Source organism: Lactuca virosa, chromosome 9, assembly GCF_052849685.1.
Source record: "Lactuca virosa cultivar CGN04683 chromosome 9, Lactuca_virosa_CGN04683_v6, whole genome shotgun sequence".
Classification (NCBI taxonomy): Eukaryota; Viridiplantae; Streptophyta; class Magnoliopsida; order Asterales; family Asteraceae; genus Lactuca; species Lactuca virosa.
Genome location: NC_136434.1, coordinates 193,027,267 through 193,043,934, shown reverse-complemented (window position 1 = coordinate 193,043,934; position 16,668 = coordinate 193,027,267). Strand labels below are relative to the sequence as shown.

The following is a 16,668-nucleotide window of genomic DNA, read 5'->3' as shown; positions in this document are numbered from 1 at the left end:
TGTACACTCGATGATGAGTTGCATCACTATGAGGAAGATGATGGAAGGTATATGAAAGATAAATCAATGATTTAATTTTATTAAGGTTATTTTATTTTATAATTTTTTCGGTTAAGATTTATCTTTATTAGGAATTTTTATGCCCTATATTCATAAAATATTTAGATTTATGTAATCTCCTAATTTAGATGATTTCAATCATAATTATGAGTCATATTAGGGTTTTAGTTTAATTATAAATAGGTTAGCCGCCTTTGACTTTTAGGATTTGATTTTGATTAATAAAGAATGGTATTTGAAACTCTATTTTCTTTACTTTGTGTTCATGTGGTTGTAATCGGCTATTCAAACCGATCGTCTTATGTCATGAGTAACATATGGTTTTGTTCTTTAATCCATGAAACTTAGATTTTTCATTTTGTATGTTATTGGGTATTGCTATGGATGTAGCTACATGTGTTTAATTTGTTTGAAGTAGTAGACAACATCCATACATTTTCTTTTTCTGTCCGTGACATTGTATTTTTGACATATTTGTTTCTATGTTTGATGCTCTCACTTCCTAGTTACCAATGAATGCCAATAGAAGCTCTTCTGTGGCTTTTTCAAACATAGATTTTTATGTTTTGCTATGTATACTTCATTTTCTTTTAGTTAACAAAATCTTGAAAGGCTGGTCGGAGACCAAACCACTTCGTGATTTCTATTTTTAGGCTTGGATCTTGGGAGGTTTTTTCTTTGATTATAGATGGATATGTTGAAGATAGACGATTCAAATAGGTTTGGGTAAAACCCTAACCACCTTCTGGTTGACAAAGGTGGTGGTGGTGGTGGAAGGCGACAGAAGAAGGGAATGGAATGGGAGGTGGGTGGCGTAAAGTGAGGTGGATGGGGTTGGTGATTATTTAGTTTCATTTTTATTATGACAACTAAAATAAAAGAGTTAAAAGGATAAAAAATTAAATTTGTATAGGTCAAGGTGGTTGGCTGACCTAGTAACTGATCGAAACACCAAGGACCATATTAATCTTTTTGAAAAATTTGATGGTTGAACTTCTAGTCTTTCTAAAGCAAGTGGGTTATTTACGTAAATTTGTCTTTGTGATTTCTAAGTCTATTTCTTGCACACTCTTAGGTTTGTCTTTGTGATTTCTAAGTCTATTTCTTGCACAAACTTAGGTTTGTCTTTCTGATTTCTAAGTCTATTTCTTGCACACACTTACATAAATTTAACTTTGTCATTTCTAAGTCTATTTCTTGCACACTCTTGGGTTTTGATAGTTTATATCTTACTTTTGAAGTAGTTAATTCCACATAAGTAAATCAAAATCACTATGACAGTAGTATATATACTATTCGATTTTAAATATAACAACATAAACATAACAAATATCACAACATTGATAAGAAAATCAACATTTTAGAAGCATGTAAAAGCTAGAATTTCGATTGAATTTGATAGACGACGTTGATGTCAACTTGAAAGGCCTTCGCAAGAATATCTCCAGCGATATCGGGATTTGACCCAAAAACAGCGTTTGCAATGGTAATAACACCTGGATTTTGACTACTCAAAGCTGCAATAGCAACAGCATAGCCATTTCCCACGTTTTTCTGGAAGTGAATCAGGCCTTCTGGGAACACGAAAACATCGCCTTTCTGAAGTTCTTTTGTGATGAGTCGGTTTTGAGGGTTGGACGTGACAAATCCGACTAGAATACGGCCTTCCATAACAGTCAAAATTTCAGTGGCCCGAGGGTGTGTATGTGGGGGGTTAATACCCTGTGGTGCGAAGTCAATACGTGCCATTGAGATACCAAGAGTGTTAAGTCCTGGCAACTCTTCTACGGTCACCGGAGTCACAGCAGACCCAACCGCATTCGAGGTATTTCCCATTAGCTGCAGTCCTCTATAAAAGAAATCATCAGGTTGTACAAGCCTCGCCTCTTTACAAACCAAGCCATTCACGAATACTACCAAGAAAAATAAATAAATAAATAAACTATTAATCACAATTAAATATAATATATTTTCAAATCATGCATGAATGCAGGAGAGTTTCTCGACTTTCAGCAATAAATTCTTACCTCTGCTATTTTGGTCTGCCACACAGAAGTCCTGAAGAGGACTAGGGTCCGAAGCAAACGCAAGGGAGCAACCCGCCACCAAGAGACCAAATAAAAGCAAATGAGACGTCATTGTTGAGAAGCTGAAAACTTGTTTTTGATGACTTAATTATGGTAGCTGGGAAATCTATGAAATAAAGAGTGGAACTCGCCATGCTTTTATAGTGAAAATATAGGAACATTAAGACTAATACCATCATAGCGTCATCATTATCATCTTGAGATGCATTCAAATTTTGCTGTTCAATTTCTAGAAGCAAGATACATTCAACTTACGTTGTCTGGTTCTTAATTTCATAAAGGTTGCAACTACTAACCTTATATGTCTATGATCCTTCCATTTCGTATATTTACTTATGTACTTTTTCATAACTTCCATACTTAGGATTAATTTTAATAGAACCTTGAATGTTTATTATGCATAGGAATTTTCTACTTATATCAATTTTTTAAGAAAATGAAAAAGTCTTGAAGAACAATATTGACCGTTTCCAAATGAGATCAATATTATAGTTAAAGAATGCTTTATGTATATTTTATTTTTCAATTGATGCATTCCAGGCTTTTCTTGAAACAAAATATTACCTACGTGCACTACAAAAATGTGCACAATTATCAAAAACCATTTATGTGTATAGTCCGTTTGATAATGGGTTTTACTGGTTTGTTAGACACATATCAAAATTGGTTAGAAGAAGGTGTACGTGGGCAATATCTTGTACACATACATAACAAACATTACAAACTTACTACTTTCACTGACAAATGCACAATACGTACTACAGATTATCATCATAAACTTTATAGCGATGTATTGCACACAAATTTAAGATCCATTTACCAACACAGCGTCTTTACTAGCTGTCTGTAAATTACTTGTATTAATTTGACGTCTAAAATTACAAAAAAAAAGAAAAAAAAAATCTTAATTTTCCTGAATAAATAAAAGAAAGATAAATTATAACAAAAAATATATTTGGATTTTATAGTATGAATGGAAACAGTAAATATAAGTCCAAAATTTTGCAAAAAAAAGAACCCATAAAACTAAACTACTAGGAAAAAGCAAGGTAGGTTGCTAAATAGCAATGCCTAATTAACGCCGTTTGATCAACCAATGGCTGAGATTTAAAACCATGTTTCATGTGCCTAATCTCTATGTGTGCTTTCTAGTGAAGAATTTGGAAGGAACATCCTACAATAATCTACATCTAATCATATGTCTCTTCCACTAACCTTTTTCTAAAACACACCCCAACCACCAATTTTGATTTATGTGTGGATGTTGGATCAACGATCTCCCTAGATTTCAGCGATGATAGAACACCGAGCAAAGAGACGAAGATTGAGGAATGGTTAAATTATTAAACAACTCTAAAAAAATCTGGAAAAAATAAATTATTTCATAGTGATTCTCGTCTTCCTTGCTTGATCAGGCGATATGTGCACCCCCTTGTTCGACTCCATTCCCTACGAGTTTTAATGATAGGGGAACTTGTGTCATCTTAATCCATTTGCCATTAGTAACACAAGGTTTTGTTCTTTAATCCATGAAACCTAGATTCGTAATTGTGTATGTTATTGGCTGTTGATATGGATGTAGCTACATGTGTTTAATTTAATTAAGTAGTAGGCAACGTCCACACTTCCACTTTTTGTTTCTAGTGACATTGTATTTCTGGCTTACTTGTTCATATGTTTTAGGTTCACACTTGCTAGTTACTAATAAATTTCAAGAGAATCCTTGTATGTGTTTTGCTCTCATTTGCCAGTTACCATAGGGCTTCATAATTTCTATTTATTTGCCATGGGTATGGGGAGGTTGTTGCTTTATTTATTCATGTTCAGTTTGAAGACAAATAACGGAAATAAGGGTGGATTAAACCCTAAAAACCTTCTGCATTGAAATGGTGATTGAGGATGGTAATGGTAGGGACGGTGGCGGTTGACGGAGACCGATGAAGGTAGACGAATGGAATGGGGGTAGGTATGGTGACATAAAGTAGGTTGGGGGGGGCGTAGGGTTTGGGTTTATTAGTTATCTTTCTTAACTATAAAAAGTAAAACAAAAAGACAAAAAAAAACATATTTAAAAATATACGAAAGTCAGTTTACATAGTTATGTATCGGTCACACAAGTAAGTGAAACCATAACAACCATACTCGTCAAGATAAAAACAATAAGCACTGAACTTCTCACTTTTTTAAAGCACATTGTATGATTTAATCTAATACAAATAGGCACATAAGACAAGTAAATGAAGACATGGTTTTTGAAAAAATCGAGTTCTCTTTTGCAAAATTTGGGTTTAACGAAGGGAAAGGTCATATGACCTTTTATTGTCCTGCTGCCTTCAACTTGATTACCCTCTTCCTCATATTTCTCTACTTTCTCGTTACACTCTTATCTTGAAACACAACAAACCGATTTCGGGGACATTTAGGTTACGATATGGTCTGATAAGGATTCAAAAGGTCGAGTTTTACATGGGATGAAAGAGAGATAAGTCTTACCATCGGCCTCGATGAAGGATCTCCTCCCCCATGTGATTTCATGCAAGTAAAAAGAATTTGTCAACTTTGGTCCCTCCTTCCAAGATCTTAGCATTTTAAGTTTTAATATTATAGATTTTAGTTCTTTGCCAAAAATATACATCTTTTTATGTTAGATAATTAATAATAATTATTTTTTAATATTATTTATATATTTATTATAACTCTTAAGGGAAATTCAATAAAATTAAATAAAGGCACGAATGTTATAATATATTGCATTTTCTTATAAACATGGTTGTCCTCCTAAGGTTACTCAAGAACTCATAAATGAGACAATCAGTAGGAATATATGTAGGTGGAAACTATAATCGTGCATGTTGTCTTGTTTGATTTATCCGTCTTTGTTTTAAAGTGTGGAAGTTGTTTGTCCTTTGGAAACCGTGGATGAGAGATGTACACTCGATGATGAGTTGCATCACTATGAGGAAGATGATGGAAGGTATATGAAAGATAAATCAATGATTTAATTTTATTAAGGTTATTTTATTTTATAATTTTTTCGGTTAAGATTTATCTTTATTAGGAATTTTTATGCCCTATATTCATAAAATATTTAGATTTATGTAATCTCCTAATTTAGATGATTTCAATCATAATTATGAGTCATATTAGGGTTTTAGTTTAATTATAAATAGGTTAGCCGCCTTTGACTTTTAGGATTTGATTTTGATTAATAAAGAATGGTATTTGAAACTCTATTTTCTTTACTTTGTGTTCATGTGGTTGTAATCGGCTATTCAAACCGATCGTCTTATGTCATGAGTAACATATGGTTTTGTTCTTTAATCTATGAAACTTAGATTTTTCATTTTGTATGTTATTGGGTATTGATATGGATGTAGCTACATGTGTTTAATTTGTTTGAAGTAGTAGACAACATCCATACATTTTCTTTTTCTGTCCGTGACATTGTATTTTTGACATATTTGTTTCTATGTTTGATGCTCTCACTTTCTAGTTACCAATGAATGCCAATAGAAGCTCTTCTGTGGCTTTTTCAAACATAGATTTTTATGTTTTGCTATGTATACTTCATTTTCTTTTAGTTAACAAAATCTTGAAAGGCTGGTCGGAGACCAAACCACTTCGTGATTTCTATTTTTAGGCTTGGATCTTGGGAGGTTTTTTCTTTGATTATAGATGGATATGTTGAAGATAGACGATTCAAATAGGTTTGGGTAAAACCCTAACCACCTTCTGGTTGACAAAGGTGGTGGTGGTGGTGGAAGGCGACAGAAGAAGGGAATGGAATGGGAGGTGGGTGGCGTAAAGTGAGGTGGATGGGGTTGGTGATTATTTAGTTTCATTTTTATTATGACAACTAAAATAAAAGAGTTAAAAGGATAAAAAATTAAATTTGTATAGGTCAAGGTGGTTGGCTAACCTAGTAACTGATCGAAACACCAAGGACCATATTAATCTTTTTGAAAAATTTGATGGTTGAACTTCTAGTCTTTCTAAAGCAAGTGGGTTATTTACGTAAATTTGTCTTTGTGATTTCTAAGTCTATTTCTTGCACACTCTTAGGTTTGTCTTTGTGATTTCTAAGTCTATTTCTTGCACAAACTTAGGTTTGTCTTTCTGATTTCTAAGTCTATTTCTTGCACACACTTACGTAAATTTAACTTTGTCATTTCTAAGTCTATTTCTTGCACACTCTTGGGTTTTGATAATTTATATCTTACTTTTGAAGTAGTTAATTCCACATAAGTAAATCAAAATCACTATGACAGTAGTATATATACTATTCGATTTTAAATATAACAACATAAACATAACAAATATCACAACATTGATAAGAAAATCAACATTTTAGAAGCATGTAAAAGCTAGAATTTCGATTGAATTTGATAGACGACGTTGATGTCAACTTGAAAGGCCTTCGCAAGAATATCTCCAGCGATATTGGGATTTGACCCAAAAACAGCGTTTGCAATGGTAATAACACCTGGATTTTGACTACTCAAAGCTGCAATAGCAACAGCATAGCCATTTCCCACGTTTTTCTGGAAGTGAATCAGGCCTTCTGGGAACACGAAAACATCGCCTTTCTGAAGTTCTTTTGTGATGAGTCGGTTTTGAGGGTTGGACGTGACAAATCCGACTAGAATACGGCCTTCCATAACAGTCAAAATTTCAGTGGCCCGAGGGTGTGTATGTGGGGGGTTAATACCCTGTGGTGCGAAGTCAATACGTGCCATTGAGATACCAAGAGTGTTAAGTCCTGGCAACTCTTCTACGGTCACCGGAGTCACAGCAGACCCAACCGCATTCGAGGTATTTCCCATTAGCTGCAGTCCTCTATAAAAGAAATCATCAGGTTGTACAAGCCTCGCCTCTTTACAAACCAAGCCATTCACGAATACTACCAAGAAAAATAAATAAATAAATAAACTATTAATCACAATTAAATATAATATATTTTCAAATCATGCATGAATGCAGGAGAGTTTCTCGACTTTCAGCAATAAATTCTTACCTCTGCTATTTTGGTCTGCCACACAGAAGTCCTGAAGAGGACTAGGGTCCGAAGCAAACGCAAGGGAGCAACCCGCCACCAAGAGACCAAATAAAAGCAAATGAGACGTCATTGTTGAGAAGCTGAAAACTTGTTTTTGATGACTTAATTATGGTAGCTGGGAAATCTATGAAATAAAGAGTGGAACTCGCCATGCTTTTATAGTGAAAATATAGGAACATTAAGACTAATACCATCATAGCGTCATCATTATCATCTTGAGATGCATTCAAATTTTGCTGTTCAATTTCTAGAAGCAAGATACATTCAACTTACGTTGTCTGGTTCTTAATTTCATAAAGGTTGCAACTACTAACCTTATATGTCTATGATCCTTCCATTTCGTATATTTACTTATGTACTTTTTCATAACTTCCATACTTAGGATTAATTTTAATAGAACCTTGAATGTTTATTATGCATAGGAATTTTCTACTTATATCAATTTTTTAAGAAAATGAAAAAGTCTTGAAGAACAATATTGACCGTTTCCAAATGAGATCAATATTATAGTTAAAGAATGCTTTATGTATATTTTATTTTTCAATTGATGCATTCCAGGCTTTTCTTGAAACAAAATATTACCTACGTGCACTACAAAAATGTGCACAATTATCAAAAACCATTTATGTGTATAGTCCGTTTGATAATGGGTTTTACTGGTTTGTTAGACACATATCAAAATTGGTTAGAAGAAGGTGTACGTGGGCAATATCTTGTACACATACATAACAAACATTACAAACTTACTACTTTCACTGACAAATGCACAATACGTACTACAGATTATCATCATAAACTTTATAGCGATGTATTGCACACAAATTTAAGATCCATTTACCAACACAGCGTCTTTACTAGCTGTCTGTAAATTACTTGTATTAATTTGACGTCTAAAATTACAAAAAAAAAGAAAAAAAAAAATCTTAATTTTCCTGAATAAATAAAAGAAAGATAAATTATAACAAAAAATATATTTGGATTTTATAGTATGAATGGAAACAGTAAATATAAGTCCAAAATTTTGCAAAAAAAAGAACCCATAAAACTAAACTACTAGGAAAAAGCAAGGTAGGTTGCTAAATAGCAATGCCTAATTAACGCCGTGTGATCAACCAATGGCTGAGATTTAAAACCATGTTTCATGTGCCTAATCTCTATGTGTGCTTTCTAGTGAAGAATTTGGAAGGAACATCCTACAATAATCTACATCTAATCATATGTCTCTTCCACTAACCTTTTTCTAAAACACACCCCAACCACCAATTTTGATTTATGTGTGGATGTTGGATCAACGATCTCCCTAGATTTCAGCGATGATAGAACACCGAGCAAAGAGGCGAAGATTGAGGAATGGTTAAATTATTAAACAACTCTAAAAAAATCTGGAAAAAATAAATTATTTCATAGTGATTCTCATCTTCCTTGCTTGATCAGGCGATATGTGCACCCCCTTGTTCGACTCCATTCCCTACGAGTTTTAATGATAGGGGAACTTGTGTCATCTTAATCCATTTGCCATTAGTAACACAAGGTTTTGTTCTTTAATCCATGAAACCTAGATTCGTAATTTTGTATGTTATTGGCTGTTGATATGGATGTAGCTACATGTGTTTAATTTAATTAAGTAGTAGGCAACGTCCACACTTCCACTTTTTGTTTCTAGTGACATTGTATTTCTGGCTTATTTGTTCATATGTTTTAGGTTCACACTTGCTAGTTACTAATAAATTTCAAGAGAATCCTTGTATGTGTTTTGCTCTCATTTGCCAGTTACCATAGGGCTTCATAATTTCTATTTATTTGCCATGGGTATGGGGAGGTTGTTGCTTTATTTATTCATGTTCAGTTTGAAGACAAATAACGGAAATAAGGGTGGATTAAACCCTAAAAACCTTCTGCATTGAAATGGTGATTGAGGATGGTAATGGTAGGGACGGTGGCGGTTGACGGAGACCGATGAAGGTAGACGAATGGAATGGGGGTAGGTATGGTGACATAAAGTAGGTTGGGGGGGGGGGGGGGGGGGCGTAGGGTTTGGGTTTATTAGTTATCTTTCTTAACTATAAAAAGTAAAACAAAAAGACAAAAAAAAAACATATTTAAAAATATACGAAAGTCAGTTTACATAGTTATGTATCGGTCACACAAGTAAGTGAAACCATAACAACCATACTCGTCAAGATAAAAACAATAAGCACTGAACTTCTCACTTTTTTAAAGCACATTGTATGATTTAATCTAATACAAATAGGCACATAAGACAAGTAAATGAAGACATGGTTTTTGAAAAAATCGAGTTCTCTTTTGCAAAATTTGGGTTTAACGAAGGGAAAGGTCATATGACCTTTTATTGTCCTGCTGCCTTCAACTTGATTACCCTCTTCCTCATATTTCTCTACTTTCTCGTTACACTCTTATCTTGAAACACAACAAACCGATTTCGGGGACATTTAGGTTACGATATGGTCTGATAAGGATTCAAAAGGTCGAGTTTTACATGGGATGAAAGAGAGATAAGTCTTACCATCGGCCTCGATGAAGGATCTCCTCCCCCATGTGATTTCATGCAAGTAAAAAGAATTTGTCAACTTTGGTCCCTCCTTCCAAGATCTTAGCATTTTAAGTTTTAATATTATAGATTTTAGTTCTTTGCCAAAAATATACATCTTTTTATGTTAGATAATTAATAATAATTATTTTTTAATATTATTTATATATTTATTATAACTCTTAAGGGAAATTCAATAAAATTAAATAAAGGCACGAATGTTATAATATATTGCATTTTCTTATAAACATGGTTGTCCTCCTAAGGTTACTCAAGAACTCATAAATGAGACAATCAGTAGGAATATATGTAGGTGGAAACTATAATCGTGCATGTTGTCTTGTTTGATTTATCCGTCTTTGTTTTAAAGTGTGGAAGTTGTTTGTCCTTTGGAAACCGTGGATGAGAGATGTACACTCGATGATGAGTTGCATCACTATGAGGAAGATGATGGAAGGTATATGAAAGATAAATCAATGATTTAATTTTATTAAGGTTATTTTATTTTATAATTTTTTCGGTTAAGATTTATCTTTATTAGAAATTTTTATGCCCTATATTCATAAAATATTTAGATTTATGTAATCTCCTAATTTAGATGATTTCAATCATAATTATGAGTCATATTAGGGTTTTAGTTTAATTATAAATAGGTTAGCCGCCTTTGACTTTTAGGATTTGATTTTGATTAATAAAGAATGGTATTTGAAACTCTATTTTCTTTACTTTGTGTTCATGTGGTTGTAATCGGCTATTCAAACCGATCGTCTTATGTCATGAGTAACATATGGTTTTGTTCTTTAATCCATGAAACTTAGATTTTTCATTTTGTATGTTATTGGGTATTGATATGGATGTAGCTACATGTGTTTAATTTGTTTGAAGTAGTAGACAACATCCATACATTTTCTTTTTCTGTCCGTGACATTGTATTTTTGACATATTTGTTTCTATGTTTGATGCTCTCACTTTCTAGTTACCAATGAATGCCAATAGAAGCTCTTCTGTGGCTTTTTCAAACATAGATTTTTATGTTTTGCTATGTATACTTCATTTTCTTTTAGTTAACAAAATCTTGAAAGGTTGGTTGGAGACCAAAGCACTTCGTGATTTCTATTTTTAGGCTTGGATCTTGGGAGGTCTTTTCTTTGATTATAGATGGATATGTTGAAGATAGATGATGCAAATAGGTTTGGGTAAAACCCTAACCACCTTCTGGTTGACAACGGTGGTGGTGGTGGAAGGTGACAGAAGAAGGGAATGGAATGGGAGGTGGGTGGCGTAAAGTGAGGTGGATGGGGTTGGTGATTATTTAGTTTCATTTTTATTATGACAACTAAAATAAAAGAGTTAAAAGGATAAAAAATTAAATTTGTATAGGTCAAGGTGGTTGACTGACCTAGTAACTGATCGAAACACCAAGGACCATATTAATCTTTTTGAAAAATTTGATGGTTGAACTTCTAGTCTTTCTAAAGCAAGTGGGTTATTTACGTAAATTTGTCTTTGTGATTTCTAAGTCTATTTCTTGCACACTCTTAGGTTTGTCTTTGTGATTTCTAAGTCTATTTCTTGCACAAACTTAGGTTTGTCTTTCTGATTTCTAAGTCTATTTCTTGCACACACTTACGTAAATTTAACTTTGTCATTTCTAAGTCTATTTCTTGCACACTCTTGGGTTTTGATAGTTTATATCTTACTTTTGAAGTAGTTAATTCCACATAAGTAAATCAAAATCACTATGACAGTAGTATATATACTATTCGATTTTAAATATAACAACATAAACATAACAAATATCACAACATTGATAAGAAAATCAACATTTTAGAAGCATGTAAAAGCTAGAATTTCGATTGAATTTGATAGACGACGTTGATGTCAACTTGAAAGGCCTTCGCAAGAATATCTCCAGCGATATCGGGATTTGACCCAAAAACAGCGTTTGCAATGGTAATAACACCTGGATTTTGACTACTCAAAGCTGCAATAGCAACAGCATAGCCATTTCCCACGTTTTTCTGGAAGTGAATCAGGCCTTCTGGGAACACGAAAACATCGCCTTTCTGAAGTTCTTTTGTGATGAGTCGGTTTTGAGGGTTGGACGTGACAAATCCGACTAGAATACGGCCTTCCATAACAGTCAAAATTTCAGTGGCCCGAGGGTGTGTATGTGGGGGGTTAATACCCTGTGGTGCGAAGTCAATACGTGCCATTGAGATACCAAGAGTGTTAAGTCCTGGCAACTCTTCTACGGTCACCGGAGTCACAGCAGACCCAACCGCATTCGAGGTATTTCCCATTAGCTGCAGTCCTCTATAAAAGAAATCATCAGGTTGTACAAGCCTCGCCTCTTTACAAACCAAGCCATTCACCAATACTACCAAGAAAAATAAATAAATAAATAAACTATTAATCACAATTAAATATAATATATTTTCAAATCATGCATGAATGCAGGAGAGTTTCTCGACTTTCAGCAATAAATTCTTACCTCTGCTATTTTGGTCTGCCACACAGAAGTCCTGAAGAGGACTAGGGTCCGAAGCAAACGCAAGGGAGCAACCCGCCACCAAGAGACCAAATAAAAGCAAATGAGACGTCATTGTTGAGAAGCCGAAAACTTGTTTTTCATGACTTAATTATGGTAGCTGGGAAATCTATGAAATAAAGAATGGAACTCGCCATGCTTTTATAGTGAAAATATAGGAACATTAAGACTAATACCATCATAGCGTCATCATTATCATCTTGAGATGCATTCAAATTTTGCTGTTCAATTTCTAGAAGCAAGATACATTCAACTTACGTTGTCTGGTTCTTAATTTCATAAAGGTTGCAACTACTAACCTTATATGTCTATGATCCTTCCATTTCGTATATTTACTTATGTACTTTTTCATAACTTCCATACTTAGGATTAATTTTAATAGAACCTTGAATGTTTATTATGCATAGGAATTTTCTACTTATATCAATTTTTTAAGAAAATGAAAAAGTCTTGAAGAACAATATTGACCGTTTCCAAATGAGATCAATATTATAGTTAAAGAATGCTTTATGTATATTTTATTTTTCAATTGATGCATTCCAGGCTTTTCTTGAAACAAAATATTACCTACGTGCACTACAAAAATGTGCACAATTATCAAAAACCATTTATGTGTATAGTCCGTTTGATAATGGGTTTTACTGGTTTGTTAGACACATATCAAAATTGGTTAGAAGAAGGTGTACGTGGGCAATATCTTGTACACATACATAACAAACATTACAAACTTACTACTTTCACTGACAAATGCACAATACGTACTACAGATTATCATCATAAACTTTATAGCGATGTATTGCACACAAATTTAAGATCCATTTACCAACACAGCGTCTTTACTAGCTGTCTGTAAATTACTTGTATTAATTTGACGTCTAAAATTACAAAAAAAAGAAAAAAAAAATCTTAATTTTCCTGAATAAATAAAAGAAAGATAAATTATAACAAAAAATATATTTGGATTTTATAGTATGAATGGAAACAGTAAATATAAGTCCAAAATTTTGCAAAAAAAAGAACCCATAAAACTAAACTACTAGGAAAAAGCAAGGTAGGTTGCTAAATAGCAATGCCTAATTAACGCCGTTTGATCAACCAATGGCTGAGATTTAAAACCATGTTTCATGTGCCTAATCTCTATGTGTGCTTTCTAGTGAAGAATTTGGAAGGAACATCCTACAATAATCTACATCTAATCATATGTCTCTTCCACTAACCTTTTTCTAAAACACACCCCAACCACCAATTTTGATTTATGTGTGGATGTTGGATCAACGATCTCCCTAGATTTCAGCGATGATAGAACACCGAGCAAAGAGGCGAAGATTGAGGAATGGTTAAATTATTAAACAACTCTAAAAAAATCTGGAAAAAATAAATTATTTCATAGTGATTCTCGTCTTCCTTGCTTGATCAGGCGATATGTGCACCCCCTTGTTCGACTCCATTCCCTACGAGTTTTAATGATAGGGGAACTTGTGTCATCTTAATCCATTTGCCATTAGTAACACAAGGTTTTGTTCTTTAATCCATGAAACCTAGATTCGTAATTGTGTATGTTATTGGCTGTTGATATGGATGTAGCTACATGTGTTTAATTTAATTAAGTAGTAGGCAACGTCCACACTTCCACTTTTTGTTTCTAGTGACATTGTATTTCTGGCTTACTTGTTCATATGTTTTAGGTTCACACTTGCTAGTTACTAATAAATTTCAAGAGAATCCTTGTATGTGTTTTGCTCTCATTTGCCAGTTACCATAGGGCTTCATAATTTCTATTTATTTGCCATGGGTATGGGGAGGTTGTTGCTTTATTTATTCATGTTCAGTTTGAAGACAAATAACGGAAATAAGGGTGGATTAAACCCTAAAAACCTTCTGCATTGAAATGGTGATTGAGGATGGTAATGGTAGGGACGGTGGCGGTTGACGGAGACCGATGAAGGTAGACGAATGGAATGGGGGTAGGTATGGTGACATAAAGTAGGTTGGGGGGGGCGTAGGGTTTGGGTTTATTAGTTATCTTTCTTAACTATAAAAAGTAAAACAAAAAGACAAAAAAAAACATATTTAAAAATATACGAAAGTCAGTTTACATAGTTATGTATCGGTCACACAAGTAAGTGAAACCATAACAACCATACTCGTCAAGATAAAAACAATAAGCACTGAACTTCTCACTTTTTTAAAGCACATTGTATGATTTAATCTAATACAAATAGGCACATAAGACAAGTAAATGAAGACATGGTTTTTGAAAAAATCGAGTTCTCTTTTGCAAAATTTGGGTTTAACGAAGGGAAAGGTCATATGACCTTTTATTGTCCTGCTGCCTTCAACTTGATTACCCTCTTCCTCATATTTCTCTACTTTCTCGTTACACTCTTATCTTGAAACACAACAAACCGATTTCGGGGACATTTAGGTTACGATATGGTCTGATAAGGATTCAAAAGGTCGAGTTTTACATGGGATGAAAGAGAGATAAGTCTTACCATCGGCCTCGATGAAGGATCTCCTCCCCCATGTGATTTCATGCAAGTAAAAAGAATTTGTCAACTTTGGTCCCTCCTTCCAAGATCTTAGCATTTTAAGTTTTAATATTATAGATTTTAGTTCTTTGCCAAAAATATACATCTTTTTATGTTAGATAATTAATAATAATTATTTTTTAATATTATTTATATATTTATTATAACTCTTAAGGGAAATTCAATAAAATTAAATAAAGGCACGAATGTTATAATATATTGCATTTTCTTATAAACATGGTTGTCCTCCTAAGGTTACTCAAGAACTCATAAATGAGACAATCAGTAGGAATATATGTAGGTGGAAACTATAATCGTGCATGTTGTCTTGTTTGATTTATCCGTCTTTGTTTTAAAGTGTGGAAGTTGTTTGTCCTTTGGAAACCGTGGATGAGAGATGTACACTCGATGATGAGTTGCATCACTATGAGGAAGATGATGGAAGGTATATGAAAGATAAATCAATGATTTAATTTTATTAAGGTTATTTTATTTTATAATTTTTTCGGTTAAGATTTATCTTTATTAGGAATTTTTATGCCCTATATTCATAAAATATTTAGATTTATGTAATCTCCTAATTTAGATGATTTCAATCATAATTATGAGTCATATTAGGGTTTTAGTTTAATTATAAATAGGTTAGCCGCCTTTGACTTTTAGGATTTGATTTTGATTAATAAAGAATGGTATTTGAAACTCTATTTTCTTTACTTTGTGTTCATGTGGTTGTAATCGGCTATTCAAACCGATCGTCTTATGTCATGAGTAACATATGGTTTTGTTCTTTAATCTATGAAACTTAGATTTTTCATTTTGTATGTTATTGGGTATTGATATGGATGTAGCTACATGTGTTTAATTTGTTTGAAGTAGTAGACAACATCCATACATTTTCTTTTTCTGTCCGTGACATTGTATTTTTGACATATTTGTTTCTATGTTTGATGCTCTCACTTTCTAGTTACCAATGAATGCCAATAGAAGCTCTTCTGTGGCTTTTTCAAACATAGATTTTTATGTTTTGCTATGTATACTTCATTTTCTTTTAGTTAACAAAATCTTGAAAGGCTGGTCGGAGACCAAACCACTTCGTGATTTCTATTTTTAGGCTTGGATCTTGGGAGGTTTTTTCTTTGATTATAGATGGATATGTTGAAGATAGACGATTCAAATAGGTTTGGGTAAAACCCTAACCACCTTCTGGTTGACAAAGGTGGTGGTGGTGGTGGAAGGCGACAGAAGAAGGGAATGGAATGGGAGGTGGGTGGCGTAAAGTGAGGTGGATGGGGTTGGTGATTATTTAGTTTCATTTTTATTATGACAACTAAAATAAAAGAGTTAAAAGGATAAAAAATTAAATTTGTATAGGTCAAGGTGGTTGGCTAACCTAGTAACTGATCGAAACACCAAGGACCATATTAATCTTTTTGAAAAATTTGATGGTTGAACTTCTAGTCTTTCTAAAGCAAGTGGGTTATTTACGTAAATTTGTCTTTGTGATTTCTAAGTCTATTTCTTGCACACTCTTAGGTTTGTCTTTGTGATTTCTAAGTCTATTTCTTGCACAAACTTAGGTTTGTCTTTCTGATTTCTAAGTCTATTTCTTGCACACACTTACGTAAATTTAACTTTGTCATTTCTAAGTCTATTTCTTGCACACTCTTGGGTTTTGATAATTTATATCTTACTTTTGAAGTAGTTAATTCCACATAAGTAAATCAAAATCACTATGACAGTAGTATATATACTATTCGATTTTAAATATAACAACATAAACATAACAAATATCACAACATTGATAAGAAAATCAACATTTTAGAAGCATGTAAAAG

At 33.2% G+C, this 16,668-nt stretch overlaps 3 protein-coding genes across 4 annotated transcripts; all 3 read right to left on the bottom strand.

The window, feature by feature from the left end:
• Positions 1 to 1,437: 1,437 nt before the first annotated feature.
• On the bottom strand, positions 1,438 to 2,199 carry LOC145137630 (putative germin-like protein 2-3). Of its 2 annotated transcripts, none has more exons than XM_079071758.1 (2): positions 2,088 to 2,199; positions 1,438 to 1,973 (listed from the first exon to the last, which is right to left on the bottom strand). In XM_079071758.1, the coding sequence occupies exons 1-2, from the start codon at positions 2,197 to 2,199 to the stop codon at positions 1,438 to 1,440; spliced, it is 648 nt and encodes a 215-aa protein (XP_078927884.1). The 2 variants fall into 2 exon arrangements, with proteins under 2 accessions (XP_078927884.1, XP_078927885.1); XM_079071759.1 differs by having other exon boundaries at positions 1,438 to 1,907; positions 2,088 to 2,130.
• A 4,312-nt stretch (positions 2,200 to 6,511) lies between these two features.
• LOC145140776 (putative germin-like protein 2-1) lies at positions 6,512 to 7,273 on the bottom strand. Its single transcript, XM_079074164.1, has 2 exons — positions 7,162 to 7,273; positions 6,512 to 7,047 (listed from the first exon to the last, which is right to left on the bottom strand). The coding sequence occupies exons 1-2, from the start codon at positions 7,271 to 7,273 to the stop codon at positions 6,512 to 6,514; spliced, it is 648 nt and encodes a 215-aa protein (XP_078930290.1).
• Positions 7,274 to 11,595: 4,322 nt separating this feature from the next.
• On the bottom strand, positions 11,596 to 12,288 carry LOC145138416 (putative germin-like protein 2-3). Its single transcript, XM_079072507.1, has 2 exons — positions 12,246 to 12,288; positions 11,596 to 12,065 (listed from the first exon to the last, which is right to left on the bottom strand). The coding sequence occupies exon 2, from the start codon at positions 12,052 to 12,054 to the stop codon at positions 11,596 to 11,598; it is 459 nt and encodes a 152-aa protein (XP_078928633.1). The 5' UTR covers positions 12,055 to 12,065; positions 12,246 to 12,288.
• Between the last annotated feature and the right edge of the window lie 4,380 nt (positions 12,289 to 16,668).

Coding starts and splice junctions, on each gene's coding strand:
- LOC145137630 (XM_079071758.1), bottom strand. CDS start 2,199: ATGACGTCTCATTTGCTTTTATTTGGTCTCTTGGTGGCGGGTTGCTCC. Junction 1,974..2,087: donor GGCAGACCAAAATAGCAGAG/GTAAGAATTTAT, acceptor TTTTCTTGGTAG/TATTCGTGAATGGCTTGGTT.
- LOC145140776 (XM_079074164.1), bottom strand. CDS start 7,273: ATGACGTCTCATTTGCTTTTATTTGGTCTCTTGGTGGCGGGTTGCTCC. Junction 7,048..7,161: donor GGCAGACCAAAATAGCAGAG/GTAAGAATTTAT, acceptor TTTTCTTGGTAG/TATTCGTGAATGGCTTGGTT.
- LOC145138416 (XM_079072507.1), bottom strand. CDS start 12,054: ATGGGAAATACCTCGAATGCGGTTGGGTCTGCTGTGACTCCGGTGACC.